This window comes from Alnus glutinosa, chromosome 3 (genome assembly GCF_958979055.1).
Source record: "Alnus glutinosa chromosome 3, dhAlnGlut1.1, whole genome shotgun sequence".
Lineage (NCBI taxonomy): Eukaryota > Viridiplantae > Streptophyta > Magnoliopsida > Fagales > Betulaceae > Alnus > Alnus glutinosa.
Genome location: NC_084888.1, coordinates 11,477,122 through 11,490,400, shown reverse-complemented (window position 1 = coordinate 11,490,400; position 13,279 = coordinate 11,477,122). Strand labels below are relative to the sequence as shown.

General features: G+C 36.0%; 1 protein-coding gene and 1 long non-coding RNA gene across 2 annotated transcripts; one reads left to right on the top strand and one right to left on the bottom strand.

Moving 5' to 3' along the window:
- Positions 1 to 3,696, bottom strand: LOC133864464 (uncharacterized). The gene is made up of 3 exons (XR_009899514.1): positions 3,336 to 3,696; positions 1,610 to 1,682; positions 1 to 272 (listed from the first exon to the last, which is right to left on the bottom strand). It is a non-coding gene; the product is annotated as an uncharacterized LOC133864464 (long non-coding RNA).
- A 6,816-nt stretch (positions 3,697 to 10,512) lies between these two features.
- LOC133863165 (protein neprosin-like) lies at positions 10,513 to 12,044 on the top strand. The gene is made up of 4 exons (XM_062299145.1): positions 10,513 to 10,728; positions 10,846 to 11,004; positions 11,412 to 11,558; positions 11,664 to 12,044. Exons 1-4 carry the CDS (start codon positions 10,513 to 10,515, stop codon positions 12,042 to 12,044), a joined length of 903 nt encoding a protein of 300 aa, XP_062155129.1.
- Positions 12,045 to 13,279: the final 1,235 nt, after the last annotated feature.

Here is a 13,279-nt window from a genome sequence, read left to right as displayed (position 1 = left end):
AATCTGAATAGCGAAAATTACAACTTATACATCTATCACAACTTAATTACAACATTGAGCCATTTAACGTCTATCTGTTTGAGTCTTTATTAACACAATCATTACATAACAATAATGGCTTAACAAAGAATAAGTGACACAAACGTCACAAGCCATACCAAACCTATAAAATAGTGGACAACCCGTGGTCCGACAATTACAACTGTCGCTGCGAGCTTCAGTCATAATATCTCAAGTACACTGCTACCAACCCCTCAACTATACCGAAGTACCTGCAGCCAAAGAAACATCATCTACATGGTTGTGGTGGTATCCACATCCGCATAGGTGAAAGAATGAGTTTACCGCCTTAGCATGAAACACACTAAGACCTCAGTGGTATAAGACTGACTGAGTTTTCACAAAGAACCAACCTTTATTTTATTTTTAGTCGTGCGAGCACTATATTAGCCACAATTTACCAACAGCTAATGCAGCAAACACCGACTATTTAGAAAACATTTAAAACATACTATATAGCTGTGAACATATGTAGAAGTTCCAATCTACCGCTTGGAAGATTCTATATATAGACCCCTCTATAATAATACTTTTCATCGGTCGCTTGGACATATGTGCACACGATCACTCCATCACGATATCACGTATACACATAAGTCTTAAACAAAGAACATGGCATCTTACTATTCCGTACTAGGACAACATCCGTCAACAAAACACTCGCAACACCATCTCTAATCGTATTTCAACTTCGTGCCTTGAATGTCAATAGATCATGAGAGCACTAGAGCTAAACTCAATCATACTAACACGTCTTTCTTGAAGAACAAGAACAGACAACCTTTCTACTCATAGACATGCCATTACTCGCACCCGGGCAATCATGTATCCATGTACTTTCAAGTTCAATGTATGACCTTAACACATGACTATCCAATAGAAATATACATAAGATCTTTTTCATGAAGACTCTTATGCATACCAATACGTCTAGTAAAACTACTCATAGCATAAAAACATCTCTCACAAAACAATGCTATATATGCTATGCATGAACTGGGGCTAATAATGCTGCTGATACTGATATGCTGCTGATATTGTTATGCTGCTGATACTGATATGCTGCTGATACTGTTATGCTGCTGATTTACTGATACTACTGGTATGTATGCTCTATACTACATGCTCAATGTTCCGTGCTTGACTAGTATATATTTCACTACTGTGTCATGCTGAAATCATGCAGTTGTTAAATCACGTCCTTTTAAAACTAAACAAATCCAGCATTTTATCCAACACTTTGAAATCATTCAAAACTTAGTTTCTTTATAAAATCTACACAGTTTCAACATGACATGTTCTCAAACAATTTGCATAATTTAAATCTCAACCGCAGAACTCAACACTTTAAATCTAGTCAATACTTTTCACTCTTGCACTATCTCTTAAACATCTTTGATATAGTTTAAACATAATCGAAACTAATCAAATCATCTCAAAGCATATACATTTCATCATATGGTTGGTTCGGTTTCATAAACAGTATATATATTTTTATCAATCCAATACATATAAAAATATATATTTTCTCAGTGAGTGGAATACCCACCTTGGCTGCATTGGACTCTTGACTCGAACTCTACATTGGAGAATCCGTTGAAGTATCCAATCCAGACACTATCCTGCAAACGTTGGTATCGTTAGACTATGCTATTGAACTTCATACTTTATAACACATAAACTACCCGCGTACTCACACGTCGCATTACTCTATCTCTAGAACCAATTAAGTTCTTTTAACTACTATTAGGTCAATCCTTGCTTGTAGGTTCATATTTTATCACACTTATTTATCTTTAAGATACTTCTATTATTTTACTTGTCTATTTATTATATTAACAATGTATATTTGATTCATATACATTTATATGTATACACATACAACGCTTAAACCTAATCCGATGATACACATAAGTACTATGTATATATAGATAGGTGAATTAGTTACTAGGTTGCTACATAATTGATTTATATCACATTTATATGTTCTATAAGTCTAGTAGCTTATGCATATTAACTTAGGGTTATTTGGATAGTTTACATCATCATTTATCTCCTATGATATTAGTCTTAGGCTCTAGGTTTATATCTTAATTTATTTCTTATCCTTAAACACCATTGTTATTACATTCAACACTTTTATCTTTTATTAGCTACTAACCATCTAGGTAGTTTAGGTTATAGAACATAAATCTTATATAATATATCAATTTAACCACTCATTTTAGATTAGGTTACAATATATATATACATACTAACGCTTGAGGCATATACATAGATTTTCTATTAAAACCACATAGACACATACATTCTCCAAAACTACACCCTTCTCACCTAAAGCATCTCTAATTAGCCACATACAAACAACCATCAACAATCTAACACAATATCTTACGACCATCCACTTAGGAGCTCTTCCACAATCTCTACAAACTTGAACTTCAAGAAAACATCATCAAATAATCATAACATAAACCATCTCTAATAAACCTCCAAGTCTAACTATCCTTAGGCATCCACCAACATGAAAATCACCCAGAATTCCAACAACAACAATACCCAAACACCAAAAAATCATCTATAAACATTAATCTCAACCCTTAACAATTAATCATTAGCCAATTATCGCTAAACTACCAATCCAACCAGATTTGGTTCTACCAAAACATCCATCAAATTAAAATCTCAAACCACTCCAATATCACATTAAAGCCCCAATTGGTTAAACCAATCCCTACAACAATACATCCAAATATCATTTAAACAGAACATCAACAACAAAGCCCCAATTGGGACCTTCCAAAATCAAACTATTTTTGCTTAGCATGAACCCTAACTTACAAGCACAATCAATAACCCATAAAACTCTTAAGATTTCAACCTAAATCAACCCAAAAGGCACCACACCAAATCAGCCCATTAAAATTACCCTAATCAGCCCATCATCAGAAAACATTCAATAAAAATCACCAAAGACCCATTCAGCCACCTAGAAAATCATCAACAAGCCATAACTAAAATCAAATCCCAAATCAGCCCTACAATCTCCAATAAACCCCCATTCATTTTTGCAACCAAAAATCTTAAACATTAACCACTGAAAATCAACCCAAATCAAAACCCATAAGATTATTCATCAAAATGAGTAGCTTTCAAAACCCTATAATTTCATCTCAGCCAAGATCCAATCAAAACTCTAAAAATAAGATACCAATTTCATGCTATTAAACAATGGGTAACTTAAAACACAAAGAAATAGGGTTAGAGATTTTTACCAATTTTTGATTTCCCTTCCAGCAGTCTAAACCCACGAAAATCACTGAAAATCGCCACTTCTAGCCTCACCGGCGTCATTAGCTCCAACCCACCGACAACCCACTCCAAAAATCGCACCTCACGGCCTCACTCATGGGATGGGCGTGTGTGACAGAGAGAAAATGTGGAAGGGGAAGTGTTGTGCGGGTTTGTGGGTGCGAGAGAAAAACGAGGAGAGGAAGAAGAAAAAGGGGAAGGGTTCTACTGGCTGAGCGTGACCGAAGAGGAAGGAGAAGAGAAGAAGGGAGAGGGAACCGGGTGCTGGAATAGGGGAGGGGCTGCTGTCTACTGAAAGAGAGGAGAGAAAAAGAAAGAAAAGAGGAAAAGGGGGGGGGGGGGGGGGAGAGGCTGCTGGACGTGTATGAGATAGGAGGAGATTTGGGTGGTCCACATGAGTCAAGGGGAAAGGACAAGGGGATGTGCAACATTACAAAAATGCCCTCTAGCTTAACTAAGTATAATATTGTGAAATGGGCTATAATGGTAACTCATGGTTTGGATCTAAAAGACATTATCTTATTATTATTTTTTTCTCTCTTTTCTTGGCCTATCATTTACAAGCCCATAGGATAAAATAAACACTTCGTTTATTTTACCACACTAATTAGGCTTATTTTTATTTAATCCTAAAAACCCATTAATAATATTCTACCATTTTCTCTTCACTTTTCTAAATTAAATTCTCAAGTGTGATTTTACCACACTAAATGGGCTTACATTAATTTACTTTCTAATAAACTCATTAAATAATTTCTTGGATATTACAATGAGGGTCGTGGGTAGGGAGACATGAGAGGCCAGGGCCTGGAGTGGAGTCTGAAACTGCAAGACTTTTGAGGGGAGTCTGTTAAGAAGGTAGACAGCGGTAGACACCGCATCGAGCCAATATCAGGTCGACACATGCTTCCCATGTAGTAGAGCTCGGGCAGTCTCAAGGATATGACGGTTCTTCCGCTCAGCCACACCGTTTTGTTGAGGCGTTTGAGGACAAGATGTCTCATGAATAAGTCCATGGTTGTCAAAATAAGTGCGGAAACGCTGGTTAACATATTCGCCGCCATTGTCAGAGCGGATAACTCGGAGTTTGGCAGAAAATTGAGTTTGGATCATCGCATGGAACGATTGAAAGATCTAGAATACCTCGTCTTTATTTTTCATCAAATAGAGCCATTTCATGCGGGTACAGTCATTAGCAAAGATGATGAACCATCGAACTCCCAAGACAATAGAAATCGGGGAGGGTCCCCACACATCAGAGTGAACAAGTGTAAACGGAATACTGCTTTTATTAAACTTGGCAAATAAGAAGTACGGTGACTTTTAGCTACAATATAGGTAGGGCATTTCAATTCAGAGTGCACCATATTAGAGAAAAGTTCAGGGAGTACATGCTTTAGATAACCAAAATTTGGATGCCCTAATCATTGATGCCATAACTGGATTTGCCGTTCCCGACCATCACTGCGTACGTGAAAAACATGACCCGTGCTGACGTCATCCACATAATAGAGGCCCCCCCTTTTAGTACCATGCCCAATTATCTCCTTGATGAGAATATCCTGAAGAAGACAAAAATGAGAGTAAATTAGGACAACACAATTTAATTTTTCAGTAACTTGACCAACAGATAGTAGCTTATGTGACAATGATGGGATAAGTAATGTATGTGATAGTTGCAGAGACAGAGATAGGGACACAGTGCCCGCTCCTGTAACCAAAGAGACTACAACATTAGCATTCTTAACACAAGTGTGTCGCGGGGTAGATCTCATAGTAAAATCGGTATTATCGAAGGTCATGTGATATGTGGCCGCAGAATCAAGGAGGCAAGCATTGCGGTTGCCATCACTGGAGGAGGTTGCTAAACCTGAGCCAATCTTACCTATATCTGAGACCGGGTCTGCATCTAGGGACTTGGTTTGAGGAACCAAAGAAAGGTGAGGTTCGGCTGACATTACAGCTTCAGTGCCAGTGTTAGTATCTGCACCTCCATAATCCTTTTTTCTCTTAGCCTGCAATTCATACCACCAGTCAGGATAGCCATTTTTTTAAAAACAATTATCACTCAAGTGATTTTGTTTGCCACAGTGGGAACATTTCAAAGTGGTAGGGGCATTTTTGGCATTTCGTGACCTAGGGGCCACGTGTGGCTTTCCTTGGTGTGGGCTAGAGGCCGCACCAACATGTGAAGGGGCTGGATTTAGTTTCAGCCCCTTTGTAGCCAAGACAGCGCTGGGGTTCACGTCTGGATCACCAGAGCTCATGACGGCCTGCCGGAGTGATTCCCTGCGGACGTAGGCGTAGGCCTGCTCAATTGAAGGAAAAGGGCACATCTGGAGCACGTCACCCCGGATGTGGTCGAGTCGATTGTCCAGCCCGTCGAGGAAGAGGTAGACCCGGTCTTCCTAGACTAGGGCATTGTAGTGGTGGATGTCAGCGGCGCACTCCATCATATTTGGGCGGCGGAAGTCAATTTCACGCCAAAGGCCTTGAAGGTCGATGTAGTATTTCTCCAGGGAGCCGCCGGATTGTCTCAGTCGAGTGATGCGTCGCTGGAGTTCATAGACTTGGGAGGTATCACTGCCGTCAAAATAGGTCGTTGCAATGGCATCCCATACCGATTTGGCAGTGGGAAATCAGATTAAATTGCCAATAAGGGTTGGGTCCATCGAATTGATCAACCACCCTTTGACAATGGCATTGTCAGTTCGCCACTTTCTAAAGGATGGGTCGGTCGTTGGCTGTTGGGGAAAATTGCCATTGATAAATCCAGTTTGTCTTTGCCGGAGATGTACATCTCGACAACCTGGGACCAAAGGGCATAGTTGGAACCGTCCAACTTAATACCGATCGGAGCAGTCAAGTTTTCAGTGGACATGGTCGCGGTCTGAACTTTTGAGAGAGCTTCGGTCATTTGATGGGTGAGGGTGGTGAGCATGGAGCTAGTCAGTGGTGGAGGATCGCCGGCGTTGGTGACAGGTTCGACCATTGTTGACAGGTAAGGGCTGGGTTAGGGTTTTTTCTAAGAATAGGGCAAGGATCGAGTTACATGCTTTGATACCATGTTAACAATTAGGGAATAATCACTATTTTTACATCTATTTTCCATTGAATCAATACAATTAAATAGGCGCTCAATCATCCTATTTTTGCTCTATACAAATATCATACCTAGTATCATGCTATAATCACAGCACGCTCATCTCCTTCCATATTAGCATACTTTCCATTCTAGAATATTTACTTCCCATTCTTGACATATTTACACAGCTCACGCCAACATAAGGCTCCTTTAGCCGTAAGCAGGGAGCAAGGCCCCTATTAGCCGTAAGCGGGGGAGTAAGGCCCCATCAAAAAGCCATCGATGAGTTAGGCCCTAGAGAGCAAGACAGTAAAACAAGAATAAGAAATTGCATAACATGAGATTAATGGAGTTATGAATGCTTGTGATTGCTTTACATAGATTTACAACTAAGGTTATATGTAGTAAAGACGTAGTTAAGAAAAAACGATAAAGGACTTTTTATGTATTAGTAAAGAGTAATGATTCACTACCACCTAAATATACAACTTTTCACCATCTTGTCTATGTGGCAAGGTGGTCCCCCACTTTAATTTATTTTTAAAAAATAAAAAAACTCAAAAAGTAGTGGGGGACCACCTTGCCACATAGGTAAGGTGGTGAAAAGTTGTATATTTAGGTGGTAGTGAATCATTACTCATTAGTAAATGAGTCTATTGTCCTTATTTTATCAGCTATGCTTTTATATGGTCTTTCCTTGCATCACCCTCCTACATTATTTTGTGATAACAACAGTGCACTTCATATGACAGTCAATCCCGTTTTCCACGCTCGTACCAAACATATCGAACTTGATGTTCACTATTTTCGGGAAAGAGTCGCTGCCGGTCTCCTCATTACTCGTTATATTCCTTCTGCCTTACAAGTGGCTGATATTTTTACCAAGGCACTTCCTAAAGACCACTTTCAGGCTCTTCGAATCAAGCTTGGAGTTTTGCCTCCGCCGCCCTCCAGCTTGAGGGGGAGTGATAAAGAATCTCATATAGATCGAGCTTCATCAATCGTGGGAGAAGATATGCCTTTAGTTTAGGAAGATAAAAAATCTGGAATGTTACCCTTGCAGATTTCATTTAGGAATAGCGGCTGTTGTGGTCCTCTTCATTTAGGAAGGTACCGTTGTGAACCCTGGTAATGGACTTTTGTATCATTATCGACTTTTCCATATAGGTGAAAACTCACCCGCTGTAGGCTTAATAATCATTGCAGACTTCCCTTGATAGAATAGCACATGCCATATATATAGTGACATGCCTTCCTTTTGTATTATTATTCAATAAATAGAAGAACTACTCGGCTAGAGCACTCATGTTTTTGAGAAGCTCTTTGTCATTCTTAAAACCAATTGCCTTCATTTTCTTCAGATTTTTTGCCATACCAAATAACAAAAACTAGAAAGAAAAAAACAACAACAAAATAATCAGAAAAGATCTTACACTGAAACAAGCGAAGCCTAACTATTAGGACAAAAAAAAAAACGGATAATTTGATTAAGTTGCCTAGTCGGATTTGAACACATTCTCATTCAATTCATTTTAGTTACCAACTCATGGGTCATGGGTCTTCATACAGGCTATTAGTACGAAAAAAATGAATTAGCCAACATGCCAGAAAAATTGTGTTTTTAGGCTGCTTTTATATTACAGCTGTTTCTTTACATCTATATCATGTGAAAATACCAGAGTTATGAGACTAGTCAAAGTGGTTTTGTCCTAAATAAAAACTACATAACAATACAATTTAAATAGAATTGTATTATAAACCTTTCTATTAAATTCTAATAAATTATGAAGATATCAAATTAGTTATGTCCAACCGTACATAAAAACTAAGCCAATTATGTAAATAGCTCTCGACTAAGCTTATATATATAGACACATATTTCCATTAATTAGTAATCTGTCCAGGGTTCTCCATAAACTACTTCCTTAAGATTCTTTAATAACTTCCTCACTTTTTTGATTACCTGTACATGACCTTTTCATAGCCGATACTGAATTTCTGTTTAAATATATATAAAGTTTTGCAATAAGCTTGAATGGTTTGTGACTGCCTTACCTTAACTTAGGTAAAGGCTTTGTATTTATAGAATATTCAGTTACAAAGGACAATGTTGCACCGAGTATTTATCTTTGTGAAAGCTGTGGATTTGATATATTCAGCTGGTCTGCTAGGATGAGTTGATATTGAAGCAGACATATCCTTGACAAAATAAGAATTAATTATTCAAAAAGAAGAGGAAGTTTTCAACTTTTGTTTTTCAATGGCCAATACCAAACTAAGATGCATATTTTTCTTGCTAGCCATATCTCATGTGCTAAGTGATAGATTTGTTGGCGGAAGAAGGATTGGTAACATGGAAAGCAAAGAGTTAATTAAGCCTAAAGGAACTGTCAAAACTATTGAGGTCATTATGGATATATATTATATCTTAGTTTTATTTTTCTTTTGATTCTAGATAATCTCTTTCTTCTCTCTTCATTTTCTCTCTATGTATTTTTTTGAAAATTTTCATGCTTATCCATGGTATAGTAAAATCTTTGCAGGGTAAGGATGGTGACGTAATAGATTGTGTAGATATCTATCAACAACCTGCTTTCGACAGTCCATTACTTAAGAATCATACGATACAGGTGTCTTAATTGTTTTTCATGTTATACGAGCTTCTTCATTGTTTTTCCTAACTGATCAGCTAATGTTTTACGATATGTAGGTCCTTTATTATTGTATCAGTCGTTTTATGTTTAAACGATTCTTATAATTGAAGACAAAGCTAAAATGTTCAAGAAGACAAACACTTAAATACTAATCGATGCAATTTCTTTTTTTTTTTTTTTAAATATAAATCCTATTTTAAAATTTGCAAAGTTAATAAATTTTACAGTTTTTCTTCTTTTGGGGTGGTGGGCTGTCATTTCATATGATGGTGTTATATCCATAAAAAATAAAAGCTTTTTTTTTTTTTTTTTTTTTTTGAAAAAAGAGAAAAAAAAAAAAACAAAACAAAACAAAATTTCCCATGGATGTCAGCTAACTCAACATGTAAGATTTTTTTTTAATTTTTTAATTTTTTTAATTTTTTTTAATTTTTATTTTTTTGTCATTGTACAAGAGACCTATGATTGAATCTTTGCTTAAGAGTAATGTTAAAAATCACATTTTTATTCCACTACCATGCACAATGCTGATTTGGCAAGAGCAACCAAGCCTTGTTAAAAAAAAAAAAAAATTGAAGGGTTGATTGGTATTGACACATCAATATGATGGGGATAGTTGCGGGATTAAAATGTAGTTTCTAAAATCGCTCATTACTTATATATACTAAAGGAAAGATAGAAGATTTAAGCTTAAGTGAAAGAAGAAGGTTACGTACCTCCCGGCCAGTGACTTCAAACTCTTCCTTAACAGTCAATCCCATCATATTAAATATTTAATTAAAATTGAAAATTAGTCATAGAATTAGAGTTTAAATTTGAGATCTTTACTTCGATACATGTTAACTTACCAATTGTTCAAAGATAAAATAAAATAAATTTAATTATGCTACCATGGGTCTTGGGAAAGTTGTGAAAGGAAGGCAAGTACTAATTAAAAAACTTAATAATTTGCCTATCCTTTGAAACACTTCATTTTCAAGATATATATATATATATATATATTGATCATTAGTATGAAATCTGTAAGAAATTTTGGTTTTGGCTTTTTATTCTGGCAAATGAGGACTAAGGGTATCTTTAAAATTGCAATTTCTTAGACAAAAAATGTGATTTTAAACCAAATTGCAAAAAATGAATCGTTTGGGATTGCGTACGTATTTTAAAAAATTGCGATTTGAAAACGCAAATAATTTGTGCTTTCAAATTGCAGGAAATAAGATACTTTTTTGAAAACATATAATTTTAAAAGCTAAACTGTGATTTTAAAGGCCAAAATGTGATTTTGTTCAAACACTTAACTCCGTTTTCAAAATCACATTTTCAAATCACATATTTTAAGATTGAAAATCCAAACGGACCCTAAGTCTAACTATATTAATTAATTTTTTTATGGTTAATCAGATGGAACCCAGTTCAATTCCAAATGTAACAAACAGAGAATTCTCCAATGTTGAGTTGTTTCAAGGTTGGCTTGAGGATGGACAATGCCCTAAAGGAACAATCCCAATTAGACGTGCACAAGACATTGAATTTGATGCACACCATGGTATACCCCCAATTGCACATCGGAAAAAGCTTAATATTAGCCTTGATTATGATTATAATCGTGGTCATGAGGTATATCATGATATTTTAAAAATTTCTTAAACTAATTTCAAATTAGGTTTCTTTGAATTTATTGATCATTTTTTTTTTCTTCTCTTTTTTTTTACATATGAATTATATTTGAAATAGTATGCCGTAGTTGATCTGCGTGGTGGCAACTACTATGGAGCACATGCATCAATTAACGTATGGAACCCTGCGACATATAATGGGGAAATTAGCATTGCTCAAATATGGCTTGCATCAGGTCCTAGAGACCTACTAAACACCATTGAAGCTGGATGGAAGGTGTGTTTTTGATCAAATATAGTCCTTAATTCTCACAAAGAAAACTAAACATCGATCAATTAAGATTAACATTTGCTTTTGATTTTGAGTGTAAATCTAAATGTTGAAACAATTAGAAACTTTCGGATTTCAGACATATAAGCATTTGGAGGATATATATATATATATATATTTTTCTCATCAATAATTTCATGGTTCAGGTTAATTCGCAAGACAAGCAAACCAGGTTTTTCATATACTGGACTGTAAGTCGGCTCATTTCCTTCCAGGCATGCATGATATATATAATTAACTTAAATTGGCATTAGGAATAATCCCCATCAAAGCAATGTTATATATTGCATGAATGCATGCATACACGTGTCAAATCGCTAATTAATCAAGCTATTAATTTATGTGGTTGTAAGCGTGATGGGTACCAAAGAACTGGGTGCTACAATCTTGACTGTCCTGGTTTCGTGCAAGTAAACCATAGATTTGTAATTGGTTCTCCCATAAAGCCTTTTTCAAGCTACAAAGCGAAGCAATATGAGATAGGAATAACCATATACAAGGTACGTAATATATATGCATATGCATGTCTATTTCATGTCTATTTTTGCTGTACTCAAATTCATTTTCTAGTTTACTAAATTCTCCAAGTTATATATATGATTCAGAATAACGGAAATTGGTGGCTACAAGTGCAAGATCAGGTACTTGGATACTGGCCTCACTTAATCTTCACAAGATTAGCAACCAGTGCTACCGGAGTTAGCTGGGGTGGAGAGATTTACAACAAAGGCCAAGGGGGTCATCACACATCAACTCAAATGGGGAGTGGACATTTTCCGAGTGAAGGATATGGAAAAGCAAGTTATTTTCGCAATATTCAATATATGGATTATACAGGCAGATTCAATGACCCTGATCAGGGATTGGTAGCATATGCAACGAAACCTTCGTGCTATAGTATAAGTGTTGCCAACAATAAGAATGGAGGCTATGGAACCCATTTCTTTTTTGGAGGTCCTGGGTACTCGGCAATATGTCCGACTTAGAAAGGAAAGCGAAAAACAAAAATGATAGTATTGAGAGTAATAAATTACATACATATTGGAGAAATCAAAATGTCTTGAGAAGTGAAAAGAATATCACTACAGCCTGTACCCTCCAATTGTATTTTCAAAAATATTTTTTATAAGTTGAAATTCGGTCATTAATTGGATAAGTTTTGTGCCTATACTAAAGCTCGATCTGTTTGTTATTTTTATTTTTATTTTTTTTAAAATAATAATTTCTTACTTTAATTTGAGTGTTTGATGCGGCATAAAATATTGGTCAACCTGAAAATGTTTTTAGTTAACTAAGAAAAATAACAATTATGAGGCATAAAATGATTACGCTTTTCATTTGTGTAAATCATTTTCAGTCACACTCTCACACACCTAGGCAACCAATTGTGAGAGGGCCCCATATGAAGCCTACTTGCCTGAGTAGGTCTCGAGCTTCCTGAACACTTGCCTGGTAGAAAAATGGCCAAGCTTTATTACACCTCCAAATGCATTCTATTCTCAGACACTCTTTTCTTCCACAACCCTTCTTCGTAATGAAGATGGAAGGATCTAGCGCCCCGACTTTCTAAACAAACCGTAAGTGTAATTATCTAGAATTACATGTAACACTACTAAATAAAACAACATCAGTTTTTTTTTTAAAATATCAAAATTTTCCTCAAAAGTATAATTGTACCAAAACATTTAAGAACTTCACATATTTTATATATCAACAACTAAAGCATAGTTTACCAAAACTGCCACAGACAGCAGGCTACATCCTTTACAAGGTTAACAACCATACACTATAGATCAAAAGTTGCCATAAGTGGCATACTAAAATACACACATCCAAAACTCCAAGTATTTCTACTATTGATCTTAAATACAGTAGTCTTCCGAAAAACTGAGGCCTCTAGTCAGCCTCTCTCGTCATAGATTAGACATTCGTACAGGTCCGCTTCTTCTTCTTCTTCATTTTCAACCGCATCTATAAAAATTTATAGGTAGAAGAGTGAGTCTACGGCTCAGCAAGTTCAAGCAAACTGACCATTTCTAATCTAAGCCCTCAGTTGTTTATAAAATATCTCATCACCAGCGCTTACTAGACAGCCACGTATGCAGGGTTTTCACAAGGTTATTTTCAATAAAAGTATGGCTAAATAGTAATAATAAAACATCAGTTTGATACATAATAATAAAACATAAAAATCTTTCTTTGCATTAATTAACTCCACATT